This window comes from Entelurus aequoreus, linkage group LG16 (genome assembly GCF_033978785.1).
Source record: "Entelurus aequoreus isolate RoL-2023_Sb linkage group LG16, RoL_Eaeq_v1.1, whole genome shotgun sequence".
In the NCBI taxonomy this organism is placed as follows: domain Eukaryota; kingdom Metazoa; phylum Chordata; class Actinopteri; order Syngnathiformes; family Syngnathidae; genus Entelurus; species Entelurus aequoreus.
Window position 1 is genome coordinate 49,281,125 of NC_084746.1, and position 16,284 is coordinate 49,297,408.

Sequence of the window (16,284 nt, forward strand, 5' to 3'; positions counted from 1 at the left end):
GGCAGTGGTTCTCAAACTTTTTTTGTCATCCCCCACTTTGGACAAGGTGGAGTTTTCAAGCCCCACCTGCCCCCATCGCCCCAACAGAACGCTAATGCCAAGCTTAATATTTTCAAATTTATCGAACATCAAGTTTTATACATTCAAACTAAGTAACATAAAATAAAATCAAGTTCAATAATAAATAAAATAACTGTGCAGCTGTGGTATAACTTGCATCAAGTTCAATATCAAATAAAATAACTTTCATCAATTCAATAATAAATAAAACAAAAGTGTTGTAACTTGCATCAAGTTCAATAATAAATCAAAAAAAGTGTTAAAACTTGCATCAAGTTCAATAATAAATCAAAAAAAGTGTTATAACTTGCATCAAGTTCAATAATAAATCAAATAAGTGTTATAACTTGCATCAAGTTCAATAATAAATCAAATAACTTGCATCAAGTTCAATAATAAATAAAACAAAAGTGTTATAACTTGCATCAAGTTCAATAATAAATCAAATAACTTGCATCAAGTTCAATAATAAATAAAACAAAAGTGTTATAACTTGCATCAAGTTCAATAATAAATCAAAAAAAGTGTTATAACTTGCATCAAGTTCAATAATAAATCAAATAAAAGTGTTATAACTTGCATCAAGTTCAATAATAAATCAAATAACTTGCATCAAGTTCAATAATAAATGAAAATAAAAGTGCCACTTTGCAATCTTTGCCAAAAAAAGGAGGACAGGGCAAGTGAACATGAGTTTTACAGTACTCCAGCATTAGTGGCTGCAATGAGCCTGTTTTGCACTGCACAGCTTTTCAAATGGGGGTTGCAGGCTTGACACTGCCACTGTTAAAACCTCATTGAATTCGGGGCTGAGCTGCCTTGACGCGAGTGTTTCCCGGTGAATGACACACAGTGTGTCCAATGCGCATTTGGCGCAATCCTCTTTATTAGAGCCTGCAGCCCGTTTCTTGACTTTGCCATGCGCGCCATCAGAGCAAAAGCCCACACAGTTTTCCCATTTAAGGTCGTGTTCTTTGAGGAAACTGTCCATTATCTTGAACAGCTCATCAGCAGTGGCTCTATTTTTTATGTATTTGCAAAACAGCAAATCCTCGCACAGTGACTCGCCATTCACAAAGCTTCCGCTTAGCCCCGCCCCCATTAGTTACTGTTGCTGTCTGTCAAACTTTCGCTCCTACCTAGAAATGTAAAGCATACAGGAAAAATAAGTAATTTACATTTATCTATATAGCGGATTTCACAGACAGAATCACAAAGTGATTTCCAATGTGTATAGAAAATGAAAGCATAGTAAAAAAAAAAATCAAAGAATATAATAATAAAAAAATAAAAAAAATCAAAGTGAAATTTCCTCCCGTTCCTCGCGCCCCACCTGTCATGTCTCTATTCCCCACCAGTGGGGCGCGCCCCACACTTTGAGAAACGCTGATTTAAGGACATAATTCACCACACCTGTTTACTTGACTTTGTCCTCATTATTCTCTGCCATTGTTCTATTGTGCACATAACAATGTTGTTCTTGTTTACATTCATATATGCAGTTAAGAGTGAGTAATTCAGTGCGGCCCCTTTAAGTGGCCGTCAGGAAATTCTCCCAAAGGTGGGGGTTTGTTGTTCCCGCCATTTTGGAGGGTTTGTGACGTAAGCGTTCATTCAGTCTGGTTGTTGGAGGAATAAACGACGCACACGTTTTTGTGTGTCAAACGATACTTCAAGTTGTCTTGCTTTCACGCTACAAGCACAACAACACGACTTTAAACCATAACCAAGCATGCATCACTAGCTCTTGTCTCAAAGTAGGTGTACTGTCACCACCTGTCACATCACCCCCTGACTTATTTAGACTTTTTTGCTGTTTTCCTGTGTGTAGTGTTTTAGTTCTTGTCTTGCGCTCCTATTTTGGTGGCTTTTTCTCTTTTTTTGGGGGGGTATTTTCCTGTAGCAGTTTCATGTCTTCCTTTGGGCGATATTTCCCGCATCTACTTTGTTTTAGCAATCCAGAATATTTCAGTTGTTTTTATCCTTCTTTGTGGGGACATTGTTGATTGTCATGTGCATGTACATTGTGGACGCCGTCTTTGCTCCACAGTAAGTCTTTGCTGTCCTCCAGCATTCTGTTTTTGTTTACTTAGTAGCCAGTTCAGTTTTAGTTTTGTTCTGCATAGCCTTCTCTAAGCTTCAATGCCCTTTCTTAGGGGCACTCACCTTTTGTTTATTTTTGGTTTAAGCATTAGATACCTTTTTACCTGCACGCTGCCTCCCGCTGTTTCCGACATCTACAAAGCAATTAGCTACCGGCTGCCACCTACTGATATGGAAGAGTATTACACGGTTACTCTGCCAACAACAGCACATAATTTGCAGACTATAATTACTGTTTTGCAAAAAAATATTTTTAACCCAAATAGGTGAAATTAGATAATCTCCCACGGCACACCAGACAATATCTCACGGTACACTAGTGTGCAGTGGTTGAAGAACACTGCCCTAAGCGACCTATTCTCCCATGTGCTTAAGTGTCAATGTGGATGGATGCCATGTATGCTATGCTACGTGCTGTACAGCGTATTAAGACTTTTAGCAGGATAGTTCATGAACATTAACCATGAAATTATTCTTAAGAAAAAAGACCCTTGTAAGTAACCTGCTGCCCGGTCACCTTCCAGGTTGGTGGTGGCGGTCGAAGAGGCCTTCACGCACATCAAGCGTCTCCATGAGGAGGAGGTCGCCTCCTCCCCCAAGCACCCCCGCGAAGTGATGGACCCCCGGGAGGCGGCGCAAGCCATCTTTGCCCCAATGGCGCGGGCCATGCAGAAGTACCTGAGGACCACACGCCAGCAGGCCTTTCACAGCATGGAGAGCATCCTCACTCACCTGCAGTTCTGCATCACGCACAACATGGCACCCAAGGTGGGCTTCCTGCCGTCCCTAACCTCACATAAGCACTTTTAAATGTGTACAAAGTTGTGTCAGTTACTCTACAAAATGAAGAAAATACCCTATTCCTTCTAATAGTGGCTTCCAAGCATTGTTTTGTTCAGGAAAGTAATACCAGGTACTATCACTAGGGGGCTCTAATGACCTTTTCAATAAGCCAGCGTATGTGCGAGACAATTAATAATAATAATGAATTAGATTCATATAGCGCTTTTCTAGACACTCAAAGCGCTTCAAATTGTACCAACATACAAATTTCATACATACGTAAATGATTTATTATACTTCATTTCAATAGGGCAGGGGTGGGCAATTAATTTTTACCGGGGGCCGCATGAGCAACCCGAGCACTGCTGGAGGGCCACATCGACAATATTTCAATTAAATTTTGCTCAATAATATTTTTGATGTATACCGTAAGATAAATAATAATAATAATTAATAATAATAGTAATACTTCAACATAGTGTGTGTAACAGCATTCCATGACTAATATAAATAAATTAACATTAATAATAAATGACAGTAAAATAAGCACACGTATGACTGAGGAGTCATAGTGTAACTTTGTGTGGTGTTTGAGTTGTCCGACTTTTTGTGTGGCCGTAAACGCACCAGTGGTTTAGTATGCGTGTTGGTGACAGATGACAAGTTGGTTTTGGCCTGGTTTGTACGGCAGAAAATGACTAGTTTTTCCAGATAGAAGTGTTTTACTCATGTTTTTGGTGTGGTTATGTCCGAATATAAACAGTTTTGCTCAATAAAGTGATCGATATAATTCCTGGCCTCGAAGCATCTCGATAGACGTTACAATAATTGAACGGTGTTGACGAACACCGTTAGGGCCGCTTGTTGTCACTGTCACTCAAAGTTGCATTGCATAATTACATAGAATAAATATGTTTATTTTGTTTAGAATTCAGATGGGATTTGATTTGGTGCGCGGCATATATTTGCTGCGCGCAGCAGACGCTTGAGCAGTGCGCATTTGCGCAGGCACGCACCTTCAAGGGGACGTTGCTTTGCAGTCCCTGTCTTTTTGAAAACACGCCATTCTTCATCAACTTTTCTTTTTTTAGCGTCTCGGGTGTAAACCGTGCATCACTTGTCGCTGCATGTGCACCTTCACTCGCAGGTTACACACGGACACACGCCCATAAATAATACTTTTCAAAATAAAAGCAGCACAGATGTATTGCGCGCACGACATAGATGTTTTTTCAACTTTATTTTGTAATTTGTGATTGCAGCTGTTCACATTCACACACAATCACGCACACGCATACGTCCACACGGAAGTAATACAAATAACGATTTTCAAAACAAAAGCAGCACCGTTGTATTGCACACTCGACATAGATACTTTTTAAAATGTATTTTGTAATTTATAATTGGCCTCACGCGGGCCGGACAGGGACGCACAAAGGGCCGGATGCGGCCCGCGGGCCGCAGAATGCCCAGGTCTGCAATAGGGGGTATAATTTTTTTTTTAAATGCCTATATATGGCTGGAAAATGTTACACAGTGCATACAAAATATCCATGATTGCCATTTATTTGATAAGAGTTTTTTAACAAGTATATTTCAATATGTAGTATATACATATTTTATTTGTATTAGTTAAGTTAAAGTTAAAGTACCAATGATTGTCACACACACACTAGGTGTGGTGAAAATATTCTCTGCATTTGACCCATCACCCTTGATCACCCCCTTGGAGGTGAGGGGAGCAGTGAGCAGCAGCAGTGGCCGCGCCCGGGAATCATTTTTGGTGATTCAACCCCCAATTCCAACCCTTGATGCTGAGTGCCAAGGGTGGCGACTTGTCCAGGGTGTACACTGCCTTCCGCCCGTGTGCAGCTGGGATAGGCTTCAGCACCCCCCGCGACCCCATAAGGGACAATCGGTAGAAAATGGATGGCTGGATGGATAAAGGGATATTATTTAATGCATTATGTTTAATAATTGAATAGTTTTGTTAGTATTTCATTGGATGCAAATTTGTATTTCTATTAGAACAGCACTGAGTAACTTTTCAACCTTCATCAAATATTTTATACCTTTTGGGATGATACATGGATACAAGTCGTTGAGTGACATCTCTGTCATGGCCTGAGGGGGTCTGTATAGCTTTTACTGGCACTAAGCTACTTTGAGGAGGGTGGCAGGAACATTTCCACACAAAAAAACTACACAAATGTGCTGATTTGCTTTACGGCAAACGTCACTCCCCCATTCCCCATTTGTTAATAAGATGAAAGTCGATGTGAACGCCTACGAGCCGTATGCAATGGCCGAAGGTCTAAAACAACCAAAGAAACGAAAAGTTTTGTCGGTGTGACGCCATATGTGCTAGTCATCATGGGAAATGTGGTCTTATGGCAAAACAAATTTCCCTTGTGGATCATTAAAGTTTGTCTAAGTCTAAGTCTAAAACACTACCGCTTGGGTCCACTGGTGCCGCCAAAATCAACCAAAACTGAAAGTTCTTAAGTGGGGCTTTAAATGCAAACAAATAAACAAAAATATGTCCTATAGTTCTAAGGAAATTTAATTTCCACATTTTACAATTATGAATGCTTCTAGTAATATATTATTTGGTATAGTTAGTATTAAATATATTGGCATATGTACATATAATAAATATACATTTAAAAAAGTAAAAATCCACTAACTTAACATTGGGGAAAAAGAACTGTGAAGTGAATTATATTTATATAGCGCTTTTCTCTAGTGTCCCAAAGCACTTTACATTGTGAAACCCAATATCTAAGTTACATTTTTAAACCAGTGTGGGTGGCACTGGGAGCAGGTAGGTAAAGTGTCTTGCCCAAGGACACAACGACAGTGACTAGGTTTGCAGAAGCGGGGATCAAACCTGGAACCCTCAAGTTGCTGGCACGGCCACTCTACCAAACCAAGCTATACCGCCCCAAGAAGCTGGCTGGAAAGAAACACAGACAACGGGAGTGGGTGGGGGGTCTTGTGTGTCTTCAGAGAGTCGCCGCTGAACGAGAATAGCTCTTCTCCGCTGTGAAATAAGTCTGCTTTGGCATATTTTTCCAGAAAAGTCCCTTCTTATGACATTAAGTTAAAGTACCAATGATTGTCACACACACACTAGGTGTGGCGAAATTATTTTCTACATTTGACCCATCACCCTTGACCACCCCCTGGGAGGTGAGGGGAGCGGTGAGCAGCAGCGGTGGCCGCGCCCGGGAATCGTTTTTGGTGATTAGAACTGGCTGCTTTGTCGATTCTTCCATACTTGTGTCCTCTCAAATGTATTTTTTTTTTTTTTTACTCCACAGCGATTCTCACCTTTTTTCCACGCTGGTCTTGTCTTTTTGGGATTCTTATTGAGTTAGCAAAAAGGCAAAAAAACCACAGAAGGCACACACGCTGAAGCAATAGGTAGTGACATGGAGGGCTCCGCCTTTCCAAATTCTGCGTCCTGCTTTTTTGCCTGCAGGCGTGACACAAAATAAATGACTAAATGAAGCATTCGTACACAGAGAAATGGTTCGCACACGCAGGCGCATTTGGCTCGATCGAAAAGTTCGGAAATCGGAACATTTTGCAAGTAGAGGTATTCGTAAATTAGGTTTTCACTGTATATGTATTCTGCTATACCAGGGGTCGGCAACCCGCGGCTCCGGAGCCGCATGCGGCTCCTTGACCACTCTGATGCGGCTCAGCTACATACATGCCGACCCCCCCGATTTTCCCAGGAGATTTATGGACCTCAGTGTCTCTCATAGATTACTCCCAGGGAAAAGATAATCCTATTTACACTCTAATTACTAAATAAAGGGCGTGCCCTAATTGCACTGCAGTAATTGTCCTCTATAGCATTTACATACAGCGTGCCAGTCCAGCCACATGTTGCATGTTATTACTTGCACACACAGGAGACAGCAAAGCATACTTAGTCATCAGCCACACAGCTTACACTGACGGTAGCCGTATCAAACAACTTTAACATTGTTACGTTACAAATATGCGCCACACTGTGAACCCACACCAAAAAAGAATGAAAAACACATTTCTGGAGAACATCCCACCGTAACACAACATAAACACAACACAACCATTACCCAGAATCCCATGCAGCCCTAACTCTTCCGGTCTACATTATACACCCCCGCTACCACCAAATCCCCCCACACATCAACCCCCCCCCTCTCCGTGCGTTGGTTGAGCGGAAGAGTTAGGGCTGCATGGGATTCTGGGTATTGGTACCGTCAGTGTAAGATGTGTGGCTGCTGAGTTAGTACGCCTTGCTGTCACTTACGTGAGCAAGCTGAAATTGCATTCTACGTGTGGTCGAGCAGGTACACTGTTAGGGCAGACTGTAGAGGGCGCCAAATGCAGTGTCATCACGCTCTGATATTCGGGAGTCTCCCGGGAAAAATGAGAGGGTTGGCAAGCATGACGCTATCAAGCGCCATTCATTCAAAACTCGCGGGCTGCACTAACATCAAATTTCCACATTAAAGTGCGTGCTGGTGCGTGTGTCGGAGACCCCTGGTTAACATAGCACAAAGCGTTTAAGCTTTGTATGCAGTGTTTTTCATTTTAAATTTTAATTTTTTTTTTGTGGCTCCCATTACTTTCTTTAATTTGTGAAACTTGCCAAAATGGCTCTTTGAGTGGTAAAGGTTGCCGACCCCTGTGCTATACTGACATACTGTAAAGCAGTGGTCCCCAACCACCGGTCCGTGGACCGATTGGTACCGGGCCGGGGCCACACAAGAAATTTAAAAAAAAAAAAAATTATTTAAAAAATTAAATCAACATAAAAAACACAATATATACATTATATATCAAAATAAATCAATACCGTCCGTGGGACAAATTTTCAAGCATTGACCGGTCCGCAAGTACAAAAAGGTTGGGGACCACTGCTGTAAAGTATCATAATCATATGGTTTATAGTCCTCACTTCCATTTTTCTGAGGCATTTCAGCATTCACACAACCTTACAGTTACATTCCATAACGTTTGTCAAACGTCTTCCTGTTCAGGCTTTCCTGGAGCGTTACCTCAGCCCGGGGCCCACCATGCAGTACCAGCAGCACAACGGCAGGGGGCGGCAGTGGACCCTGGTGAGCGAGGAGCCGGTGACCTCCGCCCTGCGCCAGGGCCTCGTCTTTTCCCTGCGGCGGCTGGACTTCTCGCTGGTCGTCACGGTGACGCCCCTCCCCTTCTTGCGCCTCAGCGAGGAGTTTATCGACCCCAAGAGCCACAAGTTTGTCATGCGGCTGCAGTCGGAGACGTCCGTGTGAAAACCCCCCCCCCCCCCACCCGTGAGGCGGGACGCGTCGGACAATCGACCTGTCTCCTTGTCTGTCACATTTGAATCAGCTCAATGATTGTCCACGACGCCGATGCCTTGACTTGTTCATTCCTGAGCTGCGAAGCGCGCTGTAAAAATTCAGTTTTTATGAGGGCACCTTTTGGGTCATTTTGTTGTAACCACTGAACTTCAGGAGGCGACGACTCTGAGGTGGCCAAACTGTGGACCCTGATGCTTTTTTCCACCCTGTTTATTTGTCAATTACTCACGGACAGAATGTAGCGTCATGTACTAAAGGACACTTTCACCAAATGTGATCTTCATACTTTTAACTTCTTAACAAACACGGAGGTGTAACCCCAAAGCTACTTTACAGCTTGGTACTAACATGAAACCTTTTGAGGGCTTTTTGCTGTCAGTAATACTCCTCAAAACACTACAAATCAACAATCTGACACTATGCCTTGTATAGCTTTAATAACAAATCACTATATAATACAAAAGTTGAATTAGTTTATACTTTTTTGTTGAAGGTTCCTAGCTCCTTTTAACTGACGTCATTTTCTGCTTTTGAATAAGTGCTTGCAAAATGAGCTTTTCCGTGTTTTGTAGGCTTTCCACCTTTCTCAGCTAATTTATTCGGCTGCTAACGTCACAATGCAGAGGATTCACCTTTCAGATTCACAGCCATCGTCTTTTGCTTCTAGTGAAAATGTTTTTATGACTGAACGGTAGCTTTTTCTGTCTGCTTAAAAAAGAAAACGGCAAAGACTCAAAGCAGACTGTAGCGCCTCGTTGCCACCACCACAGCCTTAACGTGTGTTCACGTCCAGCGGGCTTTGGAAAGGTCCGTCATGTTTCGAAGAAAACCTCAAACCCGCTGGACGTATCCATGTTTTAATGAAAGTATGCACGGCAAGACTTAGGGCTCTTCTTTTATATGATAACTCGTGTCCTATCATTTTCTTTTTTAAGGCACCTAAGTTATGATGCAATTTCTCTTTTGAATGTTTTGACCTTTTTCAAGTCACGTGGCCTGTACAAAACAATGTAGATTTGTCTCATGTATTTTCTTTCCTTTTGTTAACTATCTAGCTTGTATAGCGTGTTAGGTATTTTTCCATCATTAAAACCGTATTCCTTACAAAGTCGCTGGGTTTCGTTTCTTCATCGCACTCAAGGACGCCAGGTACTTGCTGCAGTTGAGTCGATAAACGTCCCAGCAGAGAGGGTGTATAGTCTGCTCGGTCTTTCCAGAATAACCCGACCCGTTGTTGTTGTTCAGATGTTTGTGTGTTGACTCCCCCTGCTCAGACCAAGACGGCGCATGCTTATAGTGCTAGTTCATTTTGTCTACCTGAGAATTACTAAAATGGTGGCATAAACGAAATATCACTATTAAAAGTAAATTGATATAGAAACCATTAAACCTATTCAACTTGCTGGGATAGGCTCCAGCGACCCCAAAAGGGACAAGCGGTAGAAAATGGATGTAACTCAAGTAATTCAAAGTTTAATTCAAATGTCGATTTTTCTCGACTTTTTGAATTGCGCACAAAATAAATGTGGTCTTATAAAGGAAATTAACATAAAACTTGCACAACTACAACTAAAAGTTTTTAATATCACGTTTATGCCGCGCCTACTTGTGTGTCAAAAGATCCGACTTTCGCCAATCACTCGAACGCACCATCCAAATAGGTGGCGTGGCCGTGATTGGGTGTTTTAAGTGGGCGTGGCCTCCAACAGCAGCAGGTGCATCACCTCGCCTTCGCATGTGCTCCACACAGCACATTTTCGCGCTCCTTCCGTGTGTATAAACGTTTAATTTTGACGCTTTTTTCCCCCCCTAATATTTTTTTTTATCACAGTACTTTACTCTTTCTAAATGTAAATTACACTATCTCACTAGAAATTGCGATAAAACTATTTCCGGTTTGTTTTTTCCCCCTAGTTTACATTACAAACAATCGCTGTAAAAAATTGACACGCTTTCTGACAAAGTGCCAACTTCAAGCAAATGTTTGTTTATTTTTTTTTAAATATGGAAGTTTTTCACCGGCTAGTGTAAAAGAGAGTTTATTTGTGGACCTAGGATGGACCAATCGGTTCTTGGTTGGATTCTGGGCTGCTTGTTGCGTTTGCTCCTCTCTGGTAAGTTGCTAACTAACACACGATAGCAAATTGTTTTTTTTTAAACTTTTTCTTCAAAATAACAATAACACATCTTAAAGCCTAAATAGGTACACCTGCTCAATGTAATGGCTCGTCCTGCAAGAACCGCATTGATTTATTACTTTGTTTATCTTGATTGTAGTTTTAAGTGCTGCGCATGCGCTGCACCACACCGGATTAAAAAGCCTTCAGTAAGTCATATAATGAAGTCAACACATGATGTAAGTGTCTATATTAGCCAAATGACTTTGTGTTGCAGGCTGACAAATCTTCATTGACAGAAATTTTGAAATTTAATTTTTATTCTACTCATTTTCACAACATTGGAAAACTTCTGTAAAATGGAGGCTTCTCAAAAGGTGCGATAACTCCTGCAAATGACTGTCTTAGAATGGCCAAAGGTAATAGATGTGTGTGTCCAAGTTAAAGGAAACGGCAGGCTGTCTTCTTCTGATGGATTTATTACAATCTTTTGCAAGCTGGGTAACGTTTGCTGGGGTCTGGAACAACATGGCACACAAACGACTATCAGAAATGCAGACAATATTACGTACAAATAATGTGTCATGAGAAATGCAGATATAAATTCAATACACAGAGGAGATAGGAAATTAAATGAGCTCAAATATGTCTAATAATTAGAGGTATCCGATATTCCGATATTGTCCAACTCTTAATTACCGATTCCGATATCAACCGATACCGATATATACAGTCGTGGAATTAACACATTATTATGCCTAATTTTCTTGTGATGCCCCGCTGGATGCATTAAACAATGTAACAAGGTTTTCCAAAATAAATCAACTCAAGTTATGAAAAAAAAAATGCCAACATGGCACTGCCATATTTATTATTGAAGTCACAAAGTGCATTATTTTTTTTTGACATGCCTCAAAAACAGCAGCTTGGAATTTGGGACATGCTCTCTCGGAGGTTGAGGTGGGCGGTGTTGGGGGAGGGGGGGGTGTATATTGTAGCGTCCCGGAAGAGTTAGTGCTGCAAGGGGTTCTGGGTATTTGTTCTGTTGTGTTTATGTTGTGTTACGGTGCGGATGTTCTCCCGAAATGTGTTTGTCATTCTTGTTTGGTGTGGGTTCACAGTGTGGCGCATATTTGTAACAGTGTTAAAGTTGTTTATGCGGCTACCCTCAGTGTGACCTGTATGGCTGTTGACCAAGTATGCGTTGCATTCACTTGTGTGTGTGGAAAGCCGTACATATTATGTGATTGGGCCGGCACGCAAAGGCAGTGCCTTTAAGGTTTATTGGCGCTCTGTACTTCTCCCTACGTCCGTGTACCACTCCGTACAGCGGCGTTTTAAAAAGTCATAAATTTTACTTTTTGAAACCGGTACCGATGATTTCCGATATTACATTTTAAAGCATTTATCGGCCGATAATATCGGCAGTCCGATATTATCGGACATCACTACTAATAATGCATAATGCTGCAATACGTACATAAAGCTAGCCTAAATAGCATGTTAGCATCGATTATCTTGCAGTCTTGCAGTGACCAGCTATGCTTGATAAGCACTCCACGCAAGTCATAACATCAACAAAGCTCACCTTTGTGCATTCCCGCACAGCATAAAAAGTTTGGTGGGCAAAATGAGACAAAGAAGGCCTGGCATAAAACAGGTCTTTCTGTGGCAACACCGGAGAAAGTTGTACATGTAAACAAACTACAGTGAGTTCAAGGACCGCCAAAATTAGCAGGACAAAACGGCGCTCGTCAAATACTCTCGTCAGAGAATCATGTTTAATATAAACAGTGGGATTTATAACAATTGTTGTCCTCCTACAGAAACCATATTAAAACAAAAATATATATTTTTCCCCCCCATCTTTTTCTATTTTCATACATTTTTGAAAAAGCTCCAGGGAGCCACAAGGGTGGCGCTAAAGAGCCGCAGCTTGCAGACCCGCGATGTAGCCGAAGCATGAGAAACAGCTGTCAGTTTGATAAATACATAAGAGCGATCTGTCAGTGTCAATAGATTGATTGTTGATGCAACTCTTGTATTGCATTGAACAGGTGTGCCTAATGAACTGTCCTGTGAGTTTTATAATAAGTGTTATTGAAAACACCATTTTTGACTTCCAACCTATATTTTGTCTTGTTAAAGTGTTTTCATTGATGCTTTACATATGTTGCATGTCCAAACTTAATCCTGGAAACATTTAAGGATTGTGGGACTACCACTGCTTAATTGAACACGCTATAATCAACCAAAAGTAGGTCAAAATGTATTTTAAAAAAAGTTAAAGAAAAATTGCTTACATCCAAGCTTTGTCTAAAGAAGGGGTGTCAAACTCATTTTAGCTCAGGGGCCACATGGAGGAAAATCCATCGCCAAATGGGCCGGACTGGTAAAATCATGGCATGATAACCTTCAAATAAAGACAACTTTAGATTGTTTTATTTGGTTGAAAATAGAACAAGCCCATTCTGAAAATTTACAAATGATGTTTTTTTTTTTACATTCATATGTTGCAGTTAATATTATTCTATCTTCATTTGTTGTTGTTTTTACTTTATAAATAAATGATGTGATAATGTTCATCATAATAATACCGTATTTTTCGGACTATAAGTCGCATTTTTTTTTATAGTTTGGCCGGGGGTGCGACTTATAGTCAGGAGCGACTTATGTGTGAAATGATTAACACATTACCGTAAAATATCTAATAATAATATTTAGCTCATTCACGTAAGAGACTAGACGTATAAGATTTCATGGGATTTAGCGATTAGGAGTGACAGATTGTTTGGTAAACGTATAGCATGTTCTATATGTTATAGTTATTTGAATGACTCTTACCATAATATGTTACGTTAACATACCAGGCACGTTCTGTGTTGGTTATTTATGCCTCATATAACGTACACTTATTCAGCCTGTTGTTCACTATTCTTTATTTATTTTAAATTGCCTTTCAAATGTCTAATCTTGGTGTTGGGTTTTATCAAATAAATTTCCCCATAAAATGCGACTTTTATATGTTTTTTTCCTTCTTTATTATGCATTTTCGTCCGGTGCGACTTATACTCCGGAGCGACTTATACTCCGAAAAATACGGTAGGTGGAAATGAGTCTGGCAGAGTTTTAAAATGCTCCCATTGGTGTACATTTTTAATCCATCAGAAAATGAAATTAGTAAAAATATTTGTTATTAATGTAATTAAGTCATTTTCCTCAACTGAAGTACAAAATTCATGTGCTTTATTCTATATCGTCGACAACAAAACTTGTGAATTTAGACTAATTTCAGTCATCACACATGAAGTTAGAAGAGGATACATATTATTTCAGCATATTTATGTGCGCCCAGAAAATGTGTCCCCATGCAAGTCGTAAGTCCAACACGAAATGTACAGATTATTAAACACATTTATTTAGGTATAAATGTCACAGGTTACACTATCGTTCAAAAGTTTGGGGTCACCCAAACAATTTTGTGGAATAGCCTTCATTTCTAACAACAAGAATAGACTGTCGAGTTTCAGATGAAAGTTCTCTTTTTCTGGCCATTTTGAGCGTTTAATTGACCCCACAAATGTGATGCTCCAGAAACTCAATCTGCTCAAAAGAAGGTCAGTTTTGTAGCTTCTGTAACGAGCTAAACTGTTTTCAGATGTGTGAACATGATTGCACAAGGGTTTTCTAATCATCAATTAGCCTTCTGAGCCAATGAGCAAACACATTGTACCATTAGAACACTGGAGTGATAGTTGCTGGAAATGGGCCTCTATACACCTATGTAGATATTGCACCACAAACCAGACATTTGCAGCTAGAATAGTCATTTACCACATTAGCAATGTATAGAGTGTATTTCTTTAAAGTTAAGACTAGTTTAAAGCTATCTTCATTGAAAAGTACAGTGCTTTTCCTTCAAAAATAAGGACATTTCAATGTGACCACAAACTTTTGAACGGTAGTGTATATTACCAACAACATCGTTGACATGAAAGTAACTTTCCACATTTTGTATACTATCACTAATAAGCAGCGTAAGCACGTAGTCATGCTTGCTCTCGTGGCAGCGGATACAAAGAATTGCTATAGCGACATCCAGTGGACACATTTAGGACAGCATTTTTTTTTTCATAAAAAAAATGACTGCTCATTTTTGTACTTAGCAAACTCATTTCGCGGGCCTGATCCGGCCCACGGGCCATACGTTTGACACCCCCGGTCTAAAGTATCATTTCAGCAACTTTTACATCTTATTTAAATTTGCAGCGGCCCAATAAAAATGAGCTGTGGGCCGCAAAAAGGTCCTCCGGCCCGCGTTGAGCTCACCACTCTCGTATATGACATGAAGAGCCTGCTAAGGCTTGCAGGTGTTGATAAGAATATTGATCTCCAGGAGAGAAATCATGCCTTCACTTGGCTGCGGAACACTGCTTTTTGACACATTGAGGCGTGGGACACAAACACCAGCGTGGGTGAACAGGGGCGTCGCAGTCACAACTCACAAGTCAAACATTTGAACTTTGGTTTTCCCTTTTAACCAAAGCGGTTACTGATTCACGAGTCCGATGAATGATTATGCTATATCGACGTGAACCACACAGTAGTGTAAAGTGTGCGAGGACACACAACCAGTGAGAAAGTTTAAAATGAGTTAACACACACACGGTGCAGACAAACACAGATTCCCTTGAACGCAACACTTTGCTACCACACAAGATTTTCCTGTTCAGTGACACTGTGACTCACTCTTGTGGTTGCAGGACACAATGATACAAGTCTTTACATAACCAGAAACATAACAAATTACTGCTTAATCTGATGGGATTTGACTGAGATTGTGTTAAACGGAATTTTACACGTTTTGCATGTTTACCCCGCTGACAAATGTGCAATCTGGATCCGATCTAGAGGGAGCCTGCATACAGAGCCCGCTTTGGTCAAATCTAATAAGATTTGACAAATATATGTTATTTTTTTGTTTGGTACCTCATTAACAATATATTTATTTTAAAACTATGACCTATGAAATTGTTGCCAATTTATTATCATATTGGTGTAATTATCAATAAATTAATCCATTAATTGTTTGCATTTCTTCATATTTTGTTGAATTGTGTAGTTTTTCAAATTTTTGTAAATATGTTTTTTTTACTAGGGCTGTCAAATTTACAGGTTCATGCATGTGATTTATCGCATATATGGGACGGCGTGGCGAAGTTGGTAGAGTGGCCGTGCCAGCAATCGGAGTGTTGCTGGTTACTGGGGTTCAATTCCCACCTTCTACCTTCCTAGTCACGTCCGTTGTGTCCTTGGGCAAGACACTTCACCCTTGCTCCTGATGGCTGCTGGTTAGCGCCTTGCAAGGCAGCTCCCGCCATCAGTGTGTGAATGTGTGTGTGAATGTGGAAATACTGTCAAAGCGCTTTGAGTACCTTAAAGGTAGAAAAGCGCTATACAAGTATAACCCATTTATCATTATTTATGTCTGTGAGTACTAGGGATGATGTTTGATAAGAAATTATCGAGTTGGAGCCTATTATCGAATCCTCTTATCGAACCGATTCCTTATCGATTCTCTTATCGAGTCCAGATAGGTTGTTGTATATGGAAAAAACCACAATATTTGGTTTAACAAAAGCTCACTTTTATTATATAAGAAAACAATTTAATCTAATAAATAAATAAATATTGACTGTTACCCCCCTAAAAAAATAAAATAAAATAAATAAACATTGACTGTTGTTACCCAAAGTATATTAAGTGGGATTTTTCAGAGAAACAAATATATACAGTAACACAAAAACAACCTGTCTCTGTGATCACTATAGGTGTATAAATAATAATATAGTGTTAAAGGCCTACTGAAA

The 16,284-nt window shown here is 40.3% G+C and overlaps 2 protein-coding genes across 5 annotated transcripts in view; both read left to right on the top strand.

The window, feature by feature from the left end:
* Window positions 1-9,402, top strand: part of vangl2 (VANGL planar cell polarity protein 2) — a 48,083-nt gene extending 38,681 nt beyond the window's left edge. The window contains exons 7-8 of the mRNA XM_062023596.1: window positions 2,688-2,931; window positions 7,986-9,402. Coding sequence (XP_061879580.1) covers window positions 2,688-2,931; window positions 7,986-8,246 — 505 coding nt within the window. The 3' untranslated portion in view covers window positions 8,247-9,402. The remainder of the gene's footprint in view (window positions 1-2,687; window positions 2,932-7,985) is intronic.
* Window positions 9,403-9,992: 590 nt separating this feature from the next.
* Window positions 9,993-16,284, top strand: part of LOC133631127 (nectin-4-like) — a 57,518-nt gene continuing 51,226 nt past the window's right edge. For all 4 annotated transcript variants that reach the window (XM_062023198.1, XM_062023199.1, XM_062023201.1 and 1 more), the window contains exon 1: window positions 9,993-10,411. In XM_062023198.1, the coding sequence (XP_061879182.1) occupies window positions 10,354-10,411 (58 nt within the window). In that variant the 5' untranslated portion in view covers window positions 9,993-10,353. The remainder of the gene's footprint in view (window positions 10,412-16,284) is intronic.